Source organism: Anopheles gambiae, chromosome 3 (assembly GCF_943734735.2).
Source record: "Anopheles gambiae chromosome 3, idAnoGambNW_F1_1, whole genome shotgun sequence".
NCBI classification, from domain to species: domain Eukaryota; kingdom Metazoa; phylum Arthropoda; class Insecta; order Diptera; family Culicidae; genus Anopheles; species Anopheles gambiae.
Window position 1 is genome coordinate 67,725,843 of NC_064602.1, and position 25,312 is coordinate 67,751,154.

General features: G+C 40.8%; 1 protein-coding gene across 5 annotated transcripts in view; it reads left to right on the forward strand.

Annotated features, from left to right (window-relative positions):
* Positions 1 to 25,312, forward strand: part of LOC4397681 (nephrin) — a 264,444-nt gene that overhangs the window by 143,012 nt on the left and 96,120 nt on the right. For all 5 annotated transcript variants that reach the window (XM_061657212.1, XM_061657211.1, XM_061657214.1 and 2 more), the window contains 2 exons: positions 3,002 to 3,157; positions 3,813 to 3,992. In XM_061657212.1, coding sequence (XP_061513196.1) covers positions 3,002 to 3,157; positions 3,813 to 3,992 — 336 coding nt within the window. The remainder of the gene's footprint in view (positions 1 to 3,001; positions 3,158 to 3,812; positions 3,993 to 25,312) is intronic.

Here is a 25,312-nt window from a genome sequence, read left to right on the forward strand (position 1 = left end):
CAACAGCCGGTAGCACTTTTGGCGAACAGCTCTGCAGTTGAACGTGTCAGGTTCGTAGTTTACATCCGGGGATGATTCAACCTTTTCTCTCTTGTTGGCTGTGTGTGTATGACTGTGTTGCTATGCCCCTCATTTTCCGTTTTTTTTTTGTTTTGTTATTCGTTACGGATGATTTTTTCTACATTTAATAGCTGCTGCAGAACACTAGCTCCTGTTGTTGTTTGACACTACAAAAATGGCGATAAAAAGCAAATGCTACCCAACATGCAGATGTGCTCTGGTATGTGTGATTATCGGTGGTGGTGACGGTGAAGGCGAGAAACTGGATTCACTTTTTTCCACTTTTGCAACTGCAACGCTGGTGATGGTGTGGAAAAACACGGGAAAAATGGTGCCTTGTTCCATGCATAGGAAAGTGATTTCCAACGAGGGAATAATTATGCAATTATGTATTGCAAGTGAATGTAGCATAAAGAGTGAGAGAGTGAGATCAAGAAAGAGAGAGAAAAAACGATCCTCTGGTGCTGGCAGTGTGTAAGATGGTTTGAAAATGAAGCTCTTATACTGCACTCGACATTTAAACCGTGTTGTAAATGGAAAGTAAATAATGGAAAATAACAAAAGTTTTAATTACATTCGAGCTGCCCTGTACTGATTAGTTCAACGGAATCACATTTTATTATTGTATAGGGAGCCAAAGCTATACTCACTCACTTTTAAACCAGGGCTCTTTATTGATTAAACATAGCTATCATCTCTAAAAACAAGTTCCGAATTTATGCAGATATTGGTCTGAATGAAGGCTCAATGCCCGTTTAAGCTTTACTTTACAAATCGAAACGATGCATTAATAGGAGATCAGCTACTTTGTAGCATCAATGGCTCATCTCCAGTGTTCTACAAGCAGTAATGCTACAAGAACACGATATTTAACTTGAAGTATAGTTATGCAGAATGATTGGATCAAAATAGGATATAACTGCCTAATTATTGATTGAGTATAAAACAGCATTCGCTTTTCCGAAATTAACAATTTGATGTACAAGGTTATGTTTTACGTCCAATTGAATGGAATTCAAATGAACTAGTTTTTTTTTTCATATTTTGCTGAAGTATATCGCCTAAAAAAGTAAAAAAAAATGAGAATCTTTACGTTAATTGTTTTCAATTTTTTCTGCAGTCAATTTAAAGATTGCGTTCACTGTATCACTCAGTGTTGCAAACTGTTGTTTTTTTTTCAAAATGATTCGATATGATTTAATTACCCTTTTGATATGAGTCCATAATGATCTGATCTCGCATGCGTGTCTCGATTCATTGCCAATTCTGTCTTATCAACTTGTTTTACACTTAATCTTTTATATCCATTTTTTTCTTCAAAAATACTTAAATTCGAAGAAATAAGAAAATATATAGTCATCATCATCGCAAGTGACTACAGTGCAGTGTAACCAATGAGATAACATATATTCTATAACATAACATAACATAACAACAATAACACTTATCTATAACTATACATAACATATGCCGCACAATATCGTTTGCAGCTGTACAATGATGTTTGATCAACCACAAGATTGGGCATTTTCTCGCCTTTGACGAATGTATCCTGTGGAGCCTAGGTACACGAGCTTTGCCTGTAATAAATTGCCATAAAAATGGATGTAATTTTCGCATCACAGCCTTCTTCAGTCTCATCTAGTCAACAAAAACCTCAGTAAGGACATTATACAACGGTAAAGCTTCAAAGCTAAATTAAACAATAATTGACACATTCTACCGAACTAGTCCATTTCCATTCAATGCAGATGCATTAAAAATTTATCAAGATCAAGGGAACAATCACAAAGTACATTCGTCAAATGCAGAGTTCAGAGAACATGATTAACATATCGTGGAATAGACATCAACAAAAATCATACATTTACAATCTATTGTTATATTTCCACTACAATTCGAAGGATAACAATTTACAATCAGCCACTTTCCCAAACTCGATCGAAGAGGAAAGCTGGTTGCAGTTGCCTAGATACAACGGTTGCTTTATTTTGTTTCATGGGTATCCTGCTCAGTTATGCGTACAATATGGCAAAATGTTTAAAAAAAATATCCAAGTAAACTTTACGTCAATTTTTTTAATGTCATTTTTAGTATGTAATTTTTTTAATTTTATGTCAATTTTACAATGGCTACGATCGTTCCCGAATTCGATCGAGTTTGGGAAAGTGGCTGAATAACCTATGTTTTCATATTCATTTATTCATCGTGCATCAAAGACACATCCTTTGCTTTGACTATTTTCCGATGCTTAATTTCAATATTAAAACCACCAATTTAATTCCACGTCTTTGACGCATTTCATGTTATCGAAAAGCTCGTTTGTAACAAACCTAACGCTCTCCCAACAATCTGTATCATGGTATCATCATTAAAGGCGCCGACTATTTCGCTCCATTCGTTTCAAGTCCCGGATGGTACTGATTGCTTCATACATGTGCGTCATAACACTTTTTACCAGCACCCGGGGCCGAATGTCGTGAAAGTAATTGTTATTTAATTACGGAGACACTACAACCAGCACCAGCCATCCCAAAAACCACATCCAATACTGATACATCAAATGCTTTTGGAGCCGATGCAGCAAATGCATTCACCACAGTTCTTTCCCTCCCACAATCTGGTGAGCCCCATAGTGTGTGCCATTCAATTAAGCACGAGCAACGAGCAGCCCGAACGCCATACGGTGGCACACTAGCAGCATTAAGCACTCGAGCATTCTTAGCACGAAAGAATCTTCTAATTATGTACCGAGTTCGGTGCACACCACACACAACTAAACAGCTTGCTTCTGCTGCCCAGTTTGGGAACGCTCCCGGAAACACTTTTCCCATTTCACACAAAGCCTCATGTCTGTTCCCTAGTCGTGCTATTGGCTAATAGTCGTTTGCCATTTATAACGTGTGTTTTCGTATTTTCTCTTTCTTTCTCTCGTTTGCAGTGGTGCCGTTGTTTCTACCGTGTATAGCCGAGCAGCAAAAATTCCGCCTAATTCCGGGCGATCTGGTCGTGTCGGAGGGTGCCGAGGCACTGTTGCGATGCGAAATTCACAACGCAGCCGGTTCGGTGCAGTGGACCAAGGACGGTTTTGCGTTGGGTAAGTAATAATTTCATAAAATTTCCATTTCCCACCCCGTGATCCCAACCCCTGTCCATCCAGCTGTCTTTCTTCTCTCCCGGGCCGTACTGCGGCGCCGTACTTAATGAATCTCCGAGCATAATGGGCACTACGGGCGCTCATCTTCACCCGATAGGCCATTGGCCCGCTGGTCAGTATTCGCAGTCGGGCTTTCGTTGTTGGCAAAAAGTGGCCTTCCTTCATCCCTTCCCCAAACTCTTCGCTGTAAAGTATTAGTAGCCGGAATGTCAGTATGGGAATGGAAATGATAATCACTGCTTCAGTGCATGCACTGAGCATGAGTGCCTGACGCGTGTGTGTAGTGGTGCACATCCAGCAGGAGAGAAAAATGGGAAACCATTAGAGGGCAGCAACAAATTACAACGTGTAAAATGTCTTTGTCTTGGTAAGGGGAACATGAGAAGTATTAGTATAAGTTTTCATTAGACTTTATTTTTGCTCCTTTTCATGCGTGATGATGCATTGTTACGCACTGGAATGGGAAACATAATGAATGGCTCTTTCCCTCGAACTGCATCCACCCCGTCCACTACTCTATCTCGTGCGATCAGAAGTTTCGGTTGTAACAATGTAATTACAATTCTATTCTTACTATTATTCTATCTCCCAACAGGGTTTACGCAGAGCATACCGGGATATCCACGGTATTCGGTGCTCGGTGACAGTGGTCAGGGCATCTACAATCTGCGGATAGTGAATGTCACGCTCGAGGATGACGCCGAATACCAGTGTCAGGTGGGACCGTACATGCACCACAAGCTGATCCGTGCCAAGGCCAGGCTTACCGTAATCGGTAAGTGAAGTAAATGTCGAGTTGCTTGCATCAAAGCTTATATCTCGCTTTGTTCGTAAATTTCAACAAATTCCATAGTTTCACGTTCCGCAAAACGAAAGGACGTTAAATTTTTACGTGACGAAAAGCCCTCCCTTTCCTAACTATTGTGCAGAGCAGATAGCTTTCAACTCGACAGAGAGTCATGTGACATCGACCACAGCTGGTGCTCATTAGCAAGTGCGACCGGGCTGGAACTCGAACGGTAGGAAAATTAATATGAATCTTTTTTTTACGGTATGTTGACTCAAGCGTCGAACTATATGCCGTTTCTGGGTATATTTGTTTGATGGTGCAACTACTCTTCGAGTTCGTTTTTCGGCGCAGATTTCGAAAAAATCCGACATTCCAGCTGTGGATCGAGGAGTTTCCATTTCGGTGGAAACTGCAACAGAAAAACAGAGTCTAGCAAAAACGATGTTTTACAGGACTGGAAAATTAAATTTCACCGAACTGAGTTCATTAAGCTGGTACCTTATGCTTCCTCAGTGGAGCAAGTGTATTTTGTATGAACAGCAGTTCAGTATAACACACCCATTCTCTATAAAGTATTTTCAGTGTTTTAAATCGGCCTGAAATGCATCAAGAACGTTGATTATGTGGCTATTCGCGAGATTATATATCAGGGACATTTAGCTAGCCGTATCACGTCGGGCCTATTTTGTTTCAATCATCAAAAACTTCAATTCACTTCAATTAGGGTTTTGTGTGGTTTTATTTTTTTTTATTTCTTTTAAAATCTCGGAACATCATTCATAAATGTGATAAAAGGTATGAAATTTATGCGGTCCAGTAAAAGTTCGACAGTCTTCATTTCATAGCAAAATGACCACATAATTTTCCAATATTGGGGGCCTTCACGATTCTAGTTAGTTTTTTGTATGGAGTTTGACAGTTGGAGGCTGAAATCATGTAAACACTCCATACAAAACCACACAAAAAACTAGCCTGCGATTTTCAGTCTAGAAAATTTTAGCCTAAAAGCTAGAATTAGATTCGAGTACCTGCTCGAAAACACAGGTTTGTTTACATTTATCCCAAGGTGCATTAAAGAGATCAGGTGGTGGAATCTGGAATCAAAGTGTATGTAGTCCAGGTGGTCTGATAGCATTTTTTCATAACTAATTTTGAACATCACTTTTTGACAGAACGAGTGAAAACTTTTGTTCAAATAAGCTTTTTTGAGGCTTGACGAATACTCAAAACGCTCTTAACATCTTCATTCATAAACAGAAGCGATAAAAATCAGCCTTCTAAATTCATACACCTTGGGATAAGCCCACCTGTATATTATACTCAATTAGATAGCTGCTCGAAAACTACTATACAATGCAAACAGCTGACAGGCTGAAATTTCAGCCTACGAATCTCAAACGGAAAGGGCCCCATTAGCTTATATGATACTAAAATTATTTAATATCAGCTATTATTGGCCCAATCTAATCTTATTATTGGCATGAATCAAACTAACGAAATTAGAGGTGGACCCGTGGTGCAGTTGTCAACTTGTAATGGGTTAGGCGATAGCTACGGTCGCCATATGATGTGATGAGCGTACAACTGTACCTCAAGTACCGACGCGGTAGGTTGTTGTTGTTAGTATGGTTTAGAGAGGCTTTGGCTCCTGCGGAGTTCTTTCGCCTCTTTAAAGACGCGGTAGGTCAGTTTTTACTGACATGAGCCGAGGTGGAATAATACATCGATCGAACGGACTTTTCAGCACTTGATCGTCCAGGCGATCATAGAAACCTTTAGGAGATTTCCCTTACTGGAAACGTTGGAGTTTAGAAGCCTTACCTTGGGTAGAGGGACATAACTAAACTTTTGAAATAAGTTGGAAGGCGAAGTATTAGGAAGCGTAACGTCCTATCTTGGCAGTCCGAACGAATCTGACTTGCCACGGTCGGAATAGGTTTTATTTATACTCAATGGGTTTCGTACATTTGGTTTTGGAATGTGTTTTTGTCCTAATTAAAGGTTATTGATATGAGGTGCAATTCATACATTGTATTGGAGTGAGGTGTCTGTCAATTTGTGCCTATGCTGCGCTTTTAGTGTTTTTACAAAGGTTCTAGAAAGTTTCAACTGTTCTAGCCAAAGAACGAGTGCGTTCGTCGATATTTGCCTACACTGCGCTTTTAGCAATAAGTTGCTATGCGTTTTCTGATTGTCCACTTTGCCGCAGTAACGCTTGAATTGCTTATGTTGCGCATTTCAGTTGTTTTCGATAAATGTGTCTCAATCGTTTTTTCTATGAACAGTATGGTCTGGGTGTGTTGCTATGGTGTGGATTGATTTGCTGATGTGTTATAATGAATGTGTTGCAATGGTGTGATTTGGCTTTCCGAAGTGTGTTACGATGTGTCTATAGCTGATAGTGTGTATTATAATAAGTTCTGTATAGCAGATATGCTACAAACTCGAACGACTCTATAACATGCCCGTCATGGTAGCAAGTAGGCATGTGTAAAATGAACGAGAATCGCACCGTTCGAACAGTTCGGTAAAGTGCACGAACGAACGAGGTTCTTAACAAAAAGAACAACCAGGACTTTTGGAAGAAACTGACTACACCGAACGCGGTCAAACGTTCCGTTCAGTTTTCGACGGCACACATAAATGTGGTAATAAAACGTGCAAAATCATATTGCTTTCTCGCTCTTTCTCGCACCGTGCGAACGGGTCGTCAGAGATCAAAATGTACCCTGTTGGTGTTGAAATCGTACCCATACAACTCAATTGCTCGAACGCCGTCGAATTTGTCCAGCAGTGTTCGATACGTGTGCTGTTGGTGTGGAAATCGTATTTATACGACTGAATTCATCGAACGCGTTCGAACTGGTGTTCGATCTGTGTTCTGTTGGTGTGTAAATCGTACCTACACAACTGAATTCATCGAACGCGTTCGAACTGGTGTTCGATCTGTGTTCTGTTGGTGTGTAAATCGTACCTACACAACTGAATTCATCGAACGCGTTCGATCTGATCCGTTAGTGTTCGATCTGTGTTCTGTTGGTATGTAAATCGTACCTACACAATTGAATTCATCGAACGCGTTCGAACTGGCTCATCTGTGTGTTCGATCTGTGTTCTGTTGGTATGGAAATTATACCTATACAATTCAATAGATCGAGCCCGTTCAAACGGATTAGCCATTGTTCGCGAATGAACTGAACTAAATTGATTGCGCTCATCATGTTGATCCATATTTAAGTAGTTTTTTTTAATAAAATCCTTGAGTGTGTATAAGGCATGGGGTACAATATATGCAGGAGACATTTTTGCTCGTATTAGTTTTTTACATGCTAGTTTTTGGTCGGTTTTTCGATGGATTGTGTTGACCAGACAGCCGAGTGTTTAATGTTTTTAAATTATTGGTTTCAACCGCAGAATGAGTACTTCTTTGGCTACAGTATGCGTCTATGGTGGGTAAATGAAAAAGATAACGATCGTTTTTTGTGAATAAAAACCCCATGAAACAAAGAACGAAAGAATCGTCGTTCGCGTTCGGTTCTTTTTGGTGAGCGAACTAGTTCGTTCGCGTTCGGTGAAAAGAATCGTTTTGCCCATGTCTAGTAGCAAGGATTGACTATCCGGCTGCGTAGTAATGAATTAAGTCTCGAAAGCCTGTATAGGCCGGCATGTCCGCGTAGGACGTTACGCCAAATAGAAGAAGAAGAAGCTGATTAACGAATTATCCCAAAAATTAGATAAAATATACTAAAAAAATAGAAGAAAAATAAAAAATAGTGTTTTGCATTAAAAAAAAAAACAAATAAATTAGCTTTAAAAACGTGTTTCAATTATGTTATTTTTTTCGATATCAGACAAATATCTGGAACGAATCCAGTCCAATATGCTGATAATGAATGTGATGATTGATTTTGTTTTAGATTTGATAATGACTATAAAATGCAATAATGATTGAACGTTATGAAATATTCAACGAATAAAGCAAATAGCAATTAAAATATGATTTATCATTATTATTCCTACACAACAGCTCACTTACCTACTCTACACTACAACCACTTCATGGTCTTATAAAACCAGCAGGCTGATAGGAAACAACAGTTTTTGTAGAAGTTGTAGTGTTAAAAATAAGGGTAATAAAATTATTATTTCACTGATTGATAACATCCCGGATTAAAGGATTATGAATATCCAATGAAAGGGTAATGGGTATCATAATATCAATTTTTAAGGAAAAAAATTATAAGGAAAAATAGGTGGGTTATTCTAATTTATAGTCTAATCAACAGTTTAATTACTGAAACAAATTCTATTGAATTAAGGTTCATGTTTCACAGTTGAAATTCCTTCAACACTGCATAAAAACCAAATGAATGATACGTACTGACCCATAATTGCATTCTTGACGTACTGTTATTAGTTCCTTATTTCAGTATTTATTTATGACGTAAATGTAGTACTTAATGATTAAAGGCTTTACTCAAATTATTTTCTTTATAATTTAGAGGCCTAAACCAATTTATTTTTCATAAAAAAAGCAACTAAAATTACCGTTCATAAAAGCGTATGAAACTGTAGTATAAACTTCATCCAAAGCGCTGCTAGACAATTTGCATTCTACTGGCAAACTGTAACACTACCACTTGACACTACCATTACCGATCAACAACCCAAACACTGCCACGAGATCCGACATGTCAATAACCTCTGCATATTCATAGTACCGTGTAGAGGAGTAGAGCCAGTGCGGGCAAACAAAAACAAATACAAAAAATAAGAGCTCAGGCATGCATTCAAAACCCGTTGCAAACGCGCGTTAACGAGTGGCAGCAGTAGCAGCATAAATCATCTTCCAACTTGTGGCGTCTGCTCCACACACACTTTCGGATTTGTTTCCAGCACGTTCGACATCGTTCTAATAAATAAAAGGCATGCACCGGCGACCAACACAACTACAAACAAGCGAAAGTACGCAAAGTGGGAGCGTGTTGGATAAAAAAAGCTCTCACCGCACTTCACAAAACCACCACCAACGCGCAATGAGATGGGGATGGCACGGCCCGGCATGACTGTCGCTCCATACCGTTCTGTGCAGCGGCACAGTGGCTGCGGCACAAACCGAAGCACAAACAGTGTCTGCAAACTTCTGCATGCCATAAATGATGCACACGGTTTTAAATTCAACTCTCGCTGTTGGCCAGAGGCAGGTAGCACCGACACAAGGGACCGAAGGAGCTCCCCAGCATCCAGAATCCGTTTGACATCTGTATGACACTGTCTATTTCATCCCCTTCCATTCACCATGCTTTGCTCCCAGTCACCGGCTCGCTTTGTGAAAGGCGAAACTGGAAGCACGCGATGTCACACGACGAAAAGCGACCCGTGTCAAGCAAAAATTCTAAAATCTCCTTTGGTGCCGGAGCTCTCGGGGACCGCTACATAAAACCTCCCGGACTCACCGGTCCGAAAACTGGATACCAGACGTGCAATTATTGTAATTAAGGTGCCCTCATCTTCCCATTTTCTCCCTTCCCATTCTCACGTTCGCCACCGTAGGACCACCAACCGTACAATTGTGTATCGCTTTCCTGGGCAGAAAGTGTGATGGAACATTGAAGGCATCATGGCACTCTTCAAAAATTCATTCAACTCTTTTCAACGAACTGCTGCACCACGCTGCTGCAGCTTTTGTGCGGCGCGAGTTCATAAGATTCAGGACTGGAGACGGGAAAACGTCACCGCTCTGTCACCAGGGACGGAGCATCGCTTTGCAACGCTTCCTCTAGTGACGCACCTTGGAAAGGTCTCGGTGCTCTGTTATTAAAAATTTTACGACGTCTATTTTATCCTCATACTCACTCATGTACATACACTCGGTGACGGTTTCTTTTCATTATCAAACTCCAACAAAAATCCTGTTCGTCTTTTCCCTTCTCGAACCACTCTTTCTACTAGCACGCTTGCTTTGGTTGGCGAGTGATAACGATAAGCAACTCCGCAGCGCAGTCGGATAGCTCACTGCTTGGCTGGAGGGTGCAGTGCCGGCACCACACTCATAGCGAGAACTAAAACACGATGAGGTGTAGGGACGGGGGAACAGGGAGGCTCCAGAAAGCTGGCTAGATCCTTTCACGCTGGGCGGCGTGTGTAGTAATGCGAACGTGCGAGCGCCAAGGAAGCTGGAAGACGCGCGCACTAGTTTTAGGCGCGACATCATCCCCGTTCAGCCCCCTTCCGAGCAGACGGAAACTTGACACCGGTCGGGGCGGCTTCTGGTGGAGTAGAGTTTGTAGTACCAGCTAACCCTTGCCACCGGTACAGCACCCTTCTTCCGGTACGGATACTAAGAAAGAGTTTTTCCGTGCACACGGGTTCAAACAAACCCGAGTCGGGCCTTTTGTTTCCATGTTTACACGGTTGTTTGCACGGACGAAATGAGTGTATTATTTCCCACACACACACACACACACACACACACACACACACGCACAAACATTGTGCCGTCTTCCCTACCTCTGCCAGTCGTGTCCGTGTCCTGTCTGCTCGATAGCTCGAGATTGTGCAAAAACTTTTCACATTAGCTGCTCCGATACTGTGTCCGTTACGCCGGAAACGGCGCACGCGTCCCGCACTCTAGGCCGCGGTCATGTTTCTGCGGCATATGTATGTGTGTATGTGTCGTGAAGTGTCCCCCGAGTTCTTGTCTCAACTTCTTTCCAAGAGTTTGTGGGAGGAGGTGAAGCTGAATGGTGAAAAAATGTATATCAAAACAAAGCGTTACGCTAGCAGCGTCACCTCTTGAGACGTACTGTAAACACTTCAACCGAAAACCGCAGCAAAATGGGAAGAGTCACCCTTAAGGGTAGAAGGGGGGAGGGAAGGGGTGGCCTCCCGTTGCTGATTATCACTCTTTCGTCACACTGATCCCTCTCACCCCTGTCATCACTCTTCCGCCATTTTGGTCTTTGTTCCAGGCACGCTTGTTTGTTAGCAACCAGTACGCACACACCGGAGTGCGCGTGCATGTGACTGTTGCACAGCGATGAAATGCTGCCCGGAGGCTGGAGTTTTGTCGCTGATGGATTTCTCCGACAGCAAAAAGGATTGGGTTTGGATTGTTTTCATCCATGTTCGTGTACTCTTTTTTTCTCACTGTGCCACCGCTTTGTGTTCAGCACACCTCCTTCAACCTCCTTCCTGCATTCGGGCAGCCCCGGAAGGGTGAAGATTAAAAAGACGAAGCTTGTCGGCGAATGTCGAAATTTGATCCATTTCTAGATGGATGGATTTGCAGGATGTTCCGCTCTCCTTTATGTCCTATCGTTGCAGCAAATCGTACTAGGCTAGGCTCTCACAGGCAGCTTCACCACGGAAGTGTACGATTGAAATGTCGTTTAGAGCACATCTGCTAACCACTGAGTAACTACCGATGGGTGAAAATCGCACTCCATTGGATATCATCAACATGTGGTATTTACAAGATAGTTTTTAGGTTTAGTTCTTATGGAAACTCTCTCGTTGGTGCATCGGTTTTAATTTTTATTTTTGATCTTTAAACACACCGTCAACATCCTAATTATAATGTCATCCACCTGTTAGAACATGAATAGTTTTTATAGTTCTGATACATGTACATGTTTCAACGTATCACATGATTTGTAATAGTTATTAATATGAGATACAATGCATTTATATAATTTTACTAGCTGGCCCGGAAAACTTAGTTATTCTCAAAAAAAAAAAAAACAAAAAAAACCATCATTGCTTTCTTTTTTGGGATAATTGTACCGTGCCCTTATCCTAACAGTATTCGATCGTCGAGTGTAAACCGAGAGGTATCTTACACCAAGTGTCAAAGTGCTGTATACAGCAACAACATTCCTGCTGTTTGTATAGAAGTTAGAAAATTGCAATTAAATTTAGTTTAGTGTAACATCTGAACATTCTGTAAGTCCTAAAACCTATTCTCATATCACAATAAGTTGTGTGCAAAGTTTCGTTGAAAATGATCCAGCCATTTCGGAGGTTGCTCGCAACAAACACCGTGACACGAGATTTTTATATATATATAGAAGATAACGTACGTGCATTCTGCTGGCATAGTAAAGTCTGAAGAATTTTAAAAATAAAAAATATAATCGTCTTGGGGACGTTATGCAAGGATGTTAAATTTGTCCATGTATAAAACTAAATTTCTCATTACAGGCCATGTTACATGTTAAAACAACTTGGAAATGCAACATTTCAGAGTTTTGTGATTGAACTCAAACCCGTGAAACACTTATGCTAATCGTTGTAAATAGTACACACATTAACACATGTTTCTACCGCATGAAATTCACTAAGAGCCTTTACAGAGTTTCACCGTCTAATAAACAACTGCCCTCGTGCGCTACAATGCCCAATTTAGTTAAAAAAATTACATATCATTTGTAAATAGATCAACCGGCTTTTCGTACACGGTTCACATGCTTTAAATAATTGTCAACTTCGATTGAAGAAAATGTCGATGCTGCAAGGTTTGTGTTTTCCTAATTGGATATTGTATTAAGCTTTTAGACAGGTAATAAATGAACTGTTAAACACTGTAAAAAAATATTCTCCCATGCGCAAAACAAGGACTCATGTCTATTACAAGCAAAGACTCATGCCTGCCTGCAACCAGCGGATGGCAAAAATTGTCCGGAAAAGAGTTTTTAAACCCTGCTCAATTTCCTGTGACCATGAAAATCGGTAATTTTAACAAAAGTTTTCCACTGTTTTGCCACAACAGTGACTTATGTATAAGCCGTAGCCATTGTTACGTCGTACGAATGTACCACAAAAGATTGTAAATAGAAAAACATCTTTTAACATATTACAAATCCAAAACACTAACACAATAGACTACACAAATTAAAATACGTATTTAATTCAAACGGCACATCACAAATTTTAGAATTATATCATGAATATCAGTTTAAAAAACTTCACACAAAAATACAAATATAGTATCTGATACGTTTTGTCATACTTGTACAAGGGGTTGCAATTATCACGGTTGTCGTAATATGTAAATTTGTCGTGTAACTACTTCTGTTTCATTCTCCGTGATGAATATAACAATCTTTTATCAGGTAGATAGACGCCCGAAATGTAACAAATAGCTATTATTTCACCTTCATGAAAGGTTGCGAATTTCTTTATTCGCGTTTAGGAAACCAAAAAAGGAAAAAAAAAGAACACGTGTACACAAACCTTTTCACCATTTGTACTATGACTAAAGGGAAAAACTTCAATTTTGATGTTGCCTGCATCGTGCACCATGCCGACAACGATACGCAAGAAAGCGTACAACAGAACACGCTCCGGAGACGAACCTTTTGGAAAATGTCGAAACGAAACACCGACTCAAATTTCCTTCATTATCGCGTAACAACGATTCCATAAGTGCCATCTTCATAGGAATGGTGTATTTTTTCTACCTCTGCTTTTGGTTTTTTTTTGTTTTCTTATTGTTGTTGTTGTTGTTGCCACAATCTCTGCACCGTATCACGTTGCAGACGTTGACAACTACTTCAGCACCAAGCTGTTCCTAGTACTCCTTTACATTTCCCGGCCCCAGCCGATCAGCAGGTTTTTGTGTTTCGTTCGCGCGGATGACAATGTTGCACCAATGTGTCTGCATCACAATTACTTCACTTTGGCGTGTGGATGCTGCGTGCTTGCTAATGAGACCTCGGCTTCCCTTTCGCGAACCTGCGAATAGTGCTGCAGCCCGCAGTACCAGTGGCCTACAACACTTGAAGCTTTTGCCGTACAGGTGAATGACTGCTCTTTGTGTGAATGAGTGTGTGTACGTGTGTAAGAGAATTCGCTACTGCTGCTGAGGCCGCTGATGCTGTGTTCCGTAGCACGAGCCCAGTTTTAATGCGTCTGCCACTCGAGAGAGGTAATTTGCCACCTTTTCATAAGCCGTAGTGTGTAAGTGCATGACATTACGGGTCGGCTACCAGGCCCAACCAGGGACACAGCGTATGCCGCTGCCACTGCCGTATGCTCGTTTGGTCATCTTCAAGCTTCAAACGACACCGGAGCAGATCGTTTCAGCAAGTGCCAAACCAATCGAGCTGTGCTTGTTAGCTGGATGCTTGACGACTGCCGCTGCTGCTGCTTTCGTTCCAACATGAGTCGGCTTACCCGGGGAAACACAAGCTCGTTGGAACGCAGACATTACTTTGAGCATTAATCACGGTGACGCTCCGAGCATCTTCGAATGCCTACCCCGTGTGTACTTTGAGCTTTGTGTCTTTTCCTTCATTTGCCCCAGAGTCCTCAGGCCACGGGTCGTCTGCACGGATGGAGACGCCTGGCTCGTTTTATTACTGGCCACACTGTGACGATGCCTCTCAGCTTTACAGTTACAACTACCTCTCCAGCCACATACACACAGCGCCCAGACACGCGCACACACACGGTGTTGCCATAAATCATGACGCCTTTTTCTCATTTTCTCCACGGCCACCACTGCCTAACGTTTAATAGTATGCTGGGACATTAGGAATCGCCATCCTGGCAAAGCCCGACAAAGCAAACTACAAACATTGTAACGTTGCGTTGGAAATTCGAAGAATTCGTTACTCAAGTTGATAAACACTTCGTTACCTATTGCACGTTACGCACACTCGGTAGCACGGCTCGTAAAGCGCTTCGCTGGGTGTTAGCCTCGGGGCGTCAAAACGGCGAGTTTAATAAAGTATAGAGGGGTAGCGTGGAATTCAATCCATCGTTTGATATCAGATTTCTCTGCGCTTGATGGTGGTACATATTTGCCGAAAGCCATACAAGCCATCGTGCTGTTGTGAACGGTGTAAAAATATGCGTTGTTTTGGACGTACTCATAACCTAAGCCATAAGAAGATTAAATGATCCGCTGAAATGAAACTTGAATTATGAAACGTTGACTTTTTGAAATAAAGTAACATTTTATGTCACACACATGATTGTTTGTATTTTTGAGAACATAAAACTACGTTTAATTTGTTCGAGTAGTTTTAGAACAAAGCATTTTCGCATTGTTTCACTCAACAACCAGTTTGACATGAGTTTATAAGCAGAAGGATTGCCGTAGTGTAATGGTGTATGTTACTACAAAAACATAAAGAAAAGTATGTATTATAAACTGAGGTCTATGAGATACAAGAAATTTTGCAAGTAACATTGTTTCGTCCAACAACAATGTTGCTTCTTTCACGTAGTGATCTTTGAATTCCATTCTACTTTCTTTGTATTTAAAAAAATCAATCAACTTATTTCTGCTTGCCACAATGGTAAAATAATTCGATTTTCGTCTTCAGGCCCGTTTTAAAATCTCGCCGCAAACCCGATTGCGATAATTCCACTTAACAAGCGCAGGTTCATCCGTTGCATGCGAAGCTCCAACGGGATGAACCATTTCAACTTTCGTTTTACCCATTATACTTTTCCTTCGCTACCTCTCTCTCAATTCGCCTTAACGCATCTATCAAGTTAGAGCCGTTGTTGATAAACAGCAAACATTATTATGATCGAAACATTCATCCCTATATCAAACCATAAGGATTTTATAAATAAGTTTAGTCAAAACATTCGTTCGTCAGTAAGGGTAATGAAATCAAATGGTGTATGTGCCTACGGCAAAACTCATGAAAATTTGCTTTAGAGCAGTACTATGGGTAGATAATGAAGTGGAACTCTGTATGGCAGAAAGCCACACCCAAGACCCGTGTTACCATGCAGGAGTATAATGCTTTGAAAGTATCACCCAAACCTGAAGATTATAAACGGTATAATTACGACTACTTACTTACTTATCTGGCGCTACAACCGCTTTGCGGTCTTGGCCTGCCTCAGGAGTGTCCGAAACCGCTCACGGTCTCGCGCCTTCGTCTTCCAGTCCGTTATCCCGGCCTTACTGGCGGACGCCTCCACACCATCTTGCCACCTCAATTTGGGCCTACCACGCCTCCTCTGTCCTTGTGGACGGCCTAAAAAGATTTTACGGGCTGGGTCGTCCGTTTCCATGCGTATAACATGGCCAGCTCACCGGAGCCTGGCGAGCTTGATACGCTGTACGACAGTAAGGTCGCCGTACATCTCGTATAGCTCGTCATTATAGCGGCTCCTCCATTGTCCTTCCACACATACGGGGCCAAGTATCCTTCTGAGCATCTTCCTCTCGAACGCGGCAAAGAGGGTTTCGTCAGATTTAGACAGTGTCCATGTCTCTGTCCATGTGGCGTATGTGAGTACCGGAACTATATAGGTACTATATAGTCCCAGCTTCGTCCGTCGCGACAGGTTCTTTGAGGAGAACTGCTTTTTCAGGCTGTAGAATGACCGGTTGGCAGCCAGCATCCTTGCGCGCAACTCAGCTTCCATACTGTTGTCGTTGCTGACCTTTGACCCCAGATAGGTGAATTCTGGGACGACTTCAAAAGTGCGTTCACCAATCTGTACATCTGTACTAATAATTACGACTTATTTCTTAATAATCCTCCTCGACAATCTAAAGGCATCTCTTAACACTTTAAGCGCCGTGTCATATAAATTCGCATGACGGTTTTGCTCACCGTTCAGCTTTGCATCTGACGCTCAGTGATTCTCTTGAGAACGAATGAGGTAGGAAAGAGAGAACGAGAACGACATGTGCTACGCCGCTTATCGCCATGAAACAATAGAGTGATAACAATGGCACGAGAAACTGTCGCTCTCATCGCTCTCTTGCCATGCGCTACGAGTTCTCTCAAAAACTGTGACGTCAGGCTGGCGGTCAAAGTGTTAAAAATAATCGCCCGAACCAACTATACAGTCAAAAAAGGATTGGTTTGCTGGGATTTTATTAAGATTTCATTTTAAATACTGAAGTAATCAGCACAAATCCCAAATCTTAGTTATTTGTGAACAGTTGTGAGCAATTTTCGACTCAAGAATTACAAAATTGGAGTTACAAAATTAAAAATAAAATTAAGATGAAGCTTTCGAGCTCCAAAGGCTCCAATGAAGGCTTTGGTTCACAGAAGCTAATAAAACTGTCTGAACACATGCTTAAACGAGTACATAAAATCCGAAAGGGTTGATCAGGGTACAGTAATTTAATTAATCATATGATTAATATAGAATCTTAGTCTTAACCAAACATCTTAGGTCTATTAATGATATTAATAATAATCTCATCTGCGATAACTCAATATCTCAATAACTGATTTTCCTAGTCTCACGTATACTGTTTCATCATGCTGGTGCATCAAGATGGCTTCTAAACAAAGCAATAGCAACAACAACAACAACAAACTCTAACGTCAGCCCCAATATTCAAACACCACGGCACGGCTGCAAGTGGCCCAACTGTCTTCCTGGCACCATGCTGTGCAAAGAACAAAATTAGACGCAAGCAGTCCTAACCAAATGAAAAGCCACTTGGGGAAATAAAGTCCGATGGTGCGGCATGGAGCAACCGCTCACTGTACGTAAAGCGGTTCCGAAAAGCCGCACGGGAAGTGCCCGGGCCCGTAGCACAACGAACACTTTCACGTCGCGATTTCAACCCCCCGCGCCGTGTGTGTGTGTGTGTGAGCGTCTGTTTGCCTGCACCGAAAAGCCAAGCTCTCCCGCAGGGAAAATAAAACAAGGCTTTTTATTGGGCAGGGCAATTGTTTTTAAGTACTGAAATGTAGTCCCGAATTCCCACATCCAGACATTCACCACCCGCGCGCGCGTGTATGTGTGTGAGCGAGCGCCTACGCAAGCCCGTCCCGAGGTGGTTGTATGCGATGCGGTTCGGTGTGGATAAACATTATTTTCTCCCTGACCCAACTACCTCCACCACCGGCACCATCACCACCACCACTACCTGGCAGTTTTCCCGGCTAGGTTTTCGGCTTATCACCCTTCATCCACATGCGAACCAAAGCACGCTCACTAACGCACGGAAAGGTTGTCTTTAACGAGGCGGGCAAATTTGTATACGCTTACTACGGCAAGCTTTCCTCCCAAGTTTGGGTGTGCCTTTGGTTATGGGCAGACTTTCGTTTTTACTACGAAAGAGAAAGGTAATTTCGGGTCATATTATTCTTTGCCCGGGTAAGAAAGGGGAAGGTATGTGGGAATGGATTAAAAAAAGCGGAAATTATGGGCGACGAGTGTAACGTATGAGCACAAACATGGTCCGACGGCATTTTCAAAGCTGAACGCTGCACGGGACACTCGACGTTTATTCGCTCTCTGTCGAAAAGACCATCCGTCCGGAAAGAGCAGGCGTACCCGGAAGAAGGACGGAGACTCAATAATTTACTGCATCCGTACTGGTCAGCGGTTTTAAAGCGACGAAACTTCCCTTTTTCCATTTCCTGGAGTGGAGAGATTCCTGTACGTTACAGGGAGGTTTTTTTTATAGTTCTTGTTTTCCTCACTACAAACTTACACGTACTCAGCTGGTTGCTTGCATACTTCAGGAAAAAGGGTTCCGTTTACTTCATCCGAAAACAATAATCGGGGTAATTTTCAACAAAACCTTGAGGGCAAACGATTTCGGGCTAGGTGTTTCTAATGATGAAGTGTTGGGCAAGTGGCGCTATGGGCGTAAAAAGGACAATCTAGGAATTTGTTATTGGGTTGGTTTACTATGGCCCTTGTTTTGAGCGCAGTCCTGCTGAGTTGCAAAACCACATTTATTGCCCCAATAACTATCAGCAAAAGTACTTCAATAGTCGATAATAAAGGTCTGGGTAGTGGTTAAACAAAGCTCCTTAGATGCATAATAGAAAGCCAGAAGTGCTATTATCAGGATAACTGATGAATTGTAAAAGAAATAGAGGAACAGATAAATTTTACAGTATTGTCATTCTTAAGGCCGGAGAACACTGTGCGTACTCGTAAGTGTAATTTTTGTAAACGCGTACGCCATGTAGCGGCGGCGGGTCAAAGCTAGAGGCTGGTATAATTTATCTGTTAAAAAACGTTTTGGGTCAAGGAGGCTATAATTCTACCCAATAATGCATAGAGATTGGAAGATGGTGAAAAATGTTGCCTAGCGCTTTTTATGAACGATTATTTGTCCAACAACAACAATTAACGGCCTACTTTGTTGCAATTTATGGACGTTTATTAACATTTCAAACGGCATACAAGTAACCTGGTCAAAACATGATGAGACACCAAGCATGAAAAATTTTGAAACATAAATGATACCGACATCTAGCTTGCGCTGGTCGTCGCCAGATGCGCTAGTGAAAATAAAAATTACACTAGCGAGTACGGGCAATGTCCCTCGGCCTTTACTCATGTGTAATTTTATCGACTTCTTATAATAACTTCTAGTAGATAAATTCAAATGCAAATCAAGAATAGCAACTCGTTCGTTGATTAAACTTGGTTTGTTCTTACAGTTTTAAATAGAAAGTTATTAATCTAGTTAATCGCCTCTTTTGCTGTTGGATTAACATAAATCATGAGTACCTACTTCTGATTTTGATGAAACGCATTAAGCAGTAGATAGCTCAACTTGTCAAGGAGAGCTCATGCACGATTTATTTACTATATTGTAGCATACGCCACTTAAAGAACTGCTCGAAACGATATGCTACAATTTTATAAATCAAATCAAACTTTAAAATCACACCAAAAAAATTAATTGTTTTTAACATGCTTAGTTGGTTTTACAGACTATGCATAACTGAAAACATACCAAAATATTAAACACTTTGCTTCAAACATAAGTTAAATTAACACATCAACGAATTCGCAACATTTGTTTTAAAATCACACTGTCCTAGCTACGTATTTGCCAATCTTCCAAGTAATAACGTCATCAACGTCGGACAATGTTGAAACACATTTCAATTGTAATTGAGTTTTGAGATAAAATAAAGACAAAACACTAATTGAAAAAGAAAAAAATAGTATTTGATGTTTGATTTTCAAATGAAAAGTATTTACTTCGATAACAAATGTATGCATTAGTCCAGATGGATCAAGCCTATTGCATATTTTCCCGTGCACTCAATCACGGAGCACGAACGCATTGTTCGGTCTGAGCGTAAAGCTCATAAATCAAATTCCCCTTAAACCTGCCCTACAGAACACCCCAATTACCAGGCATTTATGCCTCATCTTCAATTGAAATTCGGGTGGAAAATTTGCCTTGTAGAAACAAGGCCCAATTGGCACTGGTCGGTAGCAAAGACCTCGGTCAAATTAGCCGTACCACTGTAGGCACGGGTGCGGCTAATTAGTTGCCTATTTCGGAATGCATCCAACATGTGCCCTTTCCCCCAGTTGCCAATTGTGCGACCATTGTAGGCCTCTATCTATAGGTTTAAATGGATCGAAAGCTTATCTTCATTACGCAGCCAGCGTACCGGGCACTGGGCGTGTGCACTGCCTGCATGTCTCCGGCCGGTCAATCGGAAGAATTCCAGTGCATTCGCACTTCAGACGCACGCTGCGTTCGGAATGAATGCATGCAGACGATTGGGAAGTAATGATAGCAGCAATCTTTGCCATGCCATTCCCGAAACTCACTCTGCCAGTGCGAATATCTTCACGTGTGTGCACGCATGCTTGTGCGTGATGCCATCCCGTAGACGAGATTTCGAAGTAACTGCCGGTGCCGGTTGTTGCTAGCCCAGCATTGCTAGCAAACGCTGATGAAGACGAATTCTCATGCAAAATCCGTGGAAAGAGGATGAATAATAAATCGAACCCCGTCGTTCGCAGTGCCTGGCATCAACCCGAGTAGCTAGTAGTCGCTCATGGCTGCGAGCGCTTCATTCCAAATCCGGACTTAACCCACGCTGTCTTTCACCCGCGCACGCTCGCACATGGTCATTAGCCGGTGGTGACGCCTTTCGCACGACTGGAACGGTTCGCTTGGTATGTGATTCCCGTGGCACCCCACCCACGGATCGTCTCCGGTATGCAATTATCCGAAAGGGAAATGATAGGACTTACAGTTATGAATATCTGAATCGATTCCAAATCATTTGCATAATTTACTTCTCCGAAAAACACATTTCCATAGGCAAGAGGGCAGGGCAGCAGCCGAATAGAATGCACGGGGTTCGTTAGAATGGTTGCGCACACTCTCGAGACCATATTTCTTGTCGTCTAACGGGAAAGAAACGTTTTCCTACTATGCACTATGTAGGGGACGACGGGAAAATGACGAATAAATGACAGCTATTCAGGCGTATGCTATCGTTTATAGTATAAACAAATGCAGTAATGTTTATTGTCAAATATTCATTATTTACTTCATGCATCATTCAAGCAGGAGTAAGCATAAACAGTGATATATTCATTACGATGTGCATCATAACCACACTCATGCATTAATGGAGATTACATGTTATTTCAGGGGTTGTTATTGCCATATTCAGTGGATAATCAAGTGAGCTTGCGTACGTCTTCATTATTCTCAAGACAGCGTATTGGAATTGACTAATAACTTAAAGCTGAGCATTCGGGTTGATAATTTGGCCATGCATAACTTTAGCTTTTCAATTAGTATAACTTTTTCAATAAATTAAAATATATATAATAGATGTATAATAAATTATGCTTATCTTGTTGTACAAATTATTTTCAAAATCAACAACGATTATGAAATAAAGAGGATCATGGCACTAAATAACAGCATTTTTCCATATATCTACACTGTGAATTGAATATTGACAGCATTAACAATATTTATATCAAATGGTTAACAGTGGCTTTAAAAAAAAAACAACAAACTCTCACTCCAAATTTAACAAACTTAAAGTACGCAAAACTGTCAAACAGCTAACAACACTAACACAGCAAAGTTATCGCAACTCAAAAAGCTTTTTAAAAGTGCAATCGTAAATCGTCGAACCGAAAAAAGCTCCTATCGCTGGTCTCCACTTTGAAATTTGCCATTCTGACACTCGAAATTGTGCTGGCACTACTACACTACTGCTTGAAAAACAAAATGATTGTGCTACAGGCTTTTGAACTTTTCAGAAGCATTTACGCTACATTTTTATATGCAAAAAAAATCATTGATCTAGCGATGGTGGTGGTTTGTTTATTTTCCCCCTGCTCTCGTTTTCTCTCTCTCTCTTTCTATCTCTTTTTATATTTCTCTCTATCTCTCTTCTTTCTTTCTACCAGCAACGTAAAACAAACTTCTCTAGTTTAAATCTTGTCAACGATTATCCTTCCGTCAACATTCGTATCCGCTGCGGGCTTCTGGTTCGTATCATCCAATTCAAGCTGTCAGGTTGATAGCTTTTATTTTGTTTGCTCCCTCCAAGTCTTCTCTCTGGAATAAATCCTGTTTTTCGTATAATCCCAACGGCCAGCGTCGAAGGTGCCCGCAGCTTTAGTTGAAAGCATTTTTTTTATGATTTTCCTTTATTTCTAGCCAAAACCATCCAACGTGTATTGTTCTTTCCTTTCCGGTTCTCCTTGTGCTAGGCAAACCGAACACGGAAGCGCACAGCATTTTGAGCATACCACACCCGTACTCGGCCGTACAGGCGGCAGTGGCATTTGTTGCCGGGCGAGTGCCAGTGTCTTTAAAATTTCCAAACCTTTATTTTCATCTCAAAACCCACCGTATTGTGTGCACTCTAAAGGTGACCCGGAATACGTCCCATCGACTTGCCACAAGGTTCTGTTTCGTTTTTGCTGCAGGAACGGAACGGTTTTGCAGGAAAATAAAAACTCCAGCACGAAACCGAAATCGGAAAGGGAGGGGTACAAGCAAAGAAAGAAATACTTTTTCCCATTCCGTGGCAAAGGCAAACAAAACGTTAAAAATGTCTCCTTGAAGAATAGTCGCAAAAAATACCCCAAATCTTAGCCACCCCAACGCTCAGAGCGAAAGAAAAGGAAACACACACACATGCATACACAAAGGAAGAGAAAAGAACACAACAATCCACATCTTAACACAGACAAATGGTTAGCAAATTGAAATGAACGGAATGATGTAGACGTTTTGTGCCAGCATGGTTTTCTCTAAAATTCTGCTTGCCCGGCAACACGACTCTGAATGGGTTCGCTTATGCAGCGAGCCTGGTAAGAGAAATCTTTCAAAATTTCCTCCTTCATTCGGGGGGTCTTCTGGGTTGGGAGGATGGTGGATGGTATGTACACAAAAAGTGAAGGAAATGCAGAAAAATGTAGTTCATCGTCCCGAATGCTGCAAACCCTCGGGTTTCATGCTCCTAATGGACCAGCTAAAATGTACCCACAATCAGAGAAAGAAACGAAACGGCAAAAACTAGTATGATGAAGTACGTACAATAAAAATTGGTAATGAAAAATTGATTCCGAGAAATTGCGAATGCCCTCGCCAGTCCGGCTTCCGGCGTGTCGGGCTGAACATATTTTAGACCAGAACAATGGTGCTACTGTCCCTTGCTGTGCATGTCATTCATAAGCATGAAGTGGGCATGGAATGATATGAAAAAAAGAAAAATTTGCATTTCCAACTTTATCCCTGTTTGCCGAACCCGGCTGTCGCATTCAATCACGCAGTGTTATGCTGCTATTGTAAGCTGCCACAAATAGTTCCAGGAATGTGCTGGATTTAGCTGGTTAGATGGTAGAAACAAATATCGTTACCCAGAAATGTGAGGAATTGGTTTTGAATGTTCAGTTGAGCGATACTGACTAACAGTAATGAGATGCTATCCCTACTCAAACTGTTACTGTTAATAGTTCTATAGAATTTAAGAATCAAAATTCTCTTGATTGTTGAGCGGAGTGAGTGTTGTGAACATAAATGCTTCGATCTGGCAAAATTTGTAATTTGTAATATTATGTAATTCAATTTGATGTAAAAAATGGCGAAAATCGAATGGTTCGCCTAATACTAAGCCTTTTCAACATTCTGTAAAATAATTGCATAGTGGAATAAAACAGTTCTCAGTGCTTGTTTTCAATAATTTGTTTTATAAATACGGTTTGTGTTTGTTTATTGAAAACTATATGCATTATTAAAAAAAAAACATGACAAAGGGTAAATTTAATGTTCAACCAAACATGTGTATGAAAGATATTCTTTTTGATGATTGATTACAAAGTGCGAACAAAACTTCAATGAATTAATTCATAAAAAGAACCTTTTTCCTCTAATTTTGTCATTCTTCGCTGAAATCCAAATCTCAATGTCCGATACAGTTTAACAAATACACAGCATAATCTACAAATACTAAACTTCAATTTTTCTTCATGAGTGTTACGAACAATGTTTAATGCCAAGGCAGCGTAGGATAGCTAGAACTATTGAACTAGTTTTAGAGATCAACATCCATAGAAAAGGGAAAGATAATGGCTATAACAATAGGACAAAATTGTATTTAATGGAAATCCCAAATAAACAGAAAAATGGGGTCAAATATAACACAAATCATCAATTTTCGTAATTAGAACAGTTATTGACCTTTTCTATTTATCTTCAAAAGCATGTGAAATCTTCCAATTGATTTATTATGCAATACGAGAAATCAACTCTTTCCGTCCAATTTGTCTTGTCAATTCATTTTTTATTTGATTTTAATATACTATTCAGTGAGCTGTATCAATTCAAGTGGGTGAAGACGGTCCTTCTGTCTTCTTTTAATTTACAGATTTCGGTCAGTAGCAATGAGTAGCGACTAGGTCCTACGGTGGTCCGTTAAAAAAGAGAGTGTTCATTAATTATTCTACTTCCACCTACGCCCTTACGCTACTCGCTTACACTAATACTTCGTCCATGCTACTGTCAAGCTTAGTATATGGCAAATCATTGCAGGACTCGCTGCCATTACTCTATATCAGTGGTTTTCAACCTTTTTGCAGCTTTTTCCCTATTTAGGGTGCATGTTGGATGTAATTCCCCACTCACAAGATCTTGAGCATAAGGAGAGCGTGTTAATCTAAGGTATAAAGTGAAGAATTAATAAAAAAAATCCCCCCCCCCCCCCTTCCCAAAAAAATCAAATATCCCCCATGGGGGGAATTCCCCACCGGTTGAAAACCGCTGCTCTATATGGATTAAAAATAGCAATTAAAATCATGCAATAATTCATATCAATAATTATTAATTTTAATCAATTTAATGTACATTATGTTTCATATTTCATACTAGTATTCTAGTAGTGTTTGCGGATAGCTATGTAATTAACAACATAACACATAAAATACAAAATCTTTAAATGTTAAAGGCACCGTCAAACCACCAGACAACAATCGAACAAACTCAACGCTAACAACTTTTTTTTATATTTTTAAAAAATTGAACCTCTTCTTCTTCTATTTGGCGTAACGTCCTACGCGAA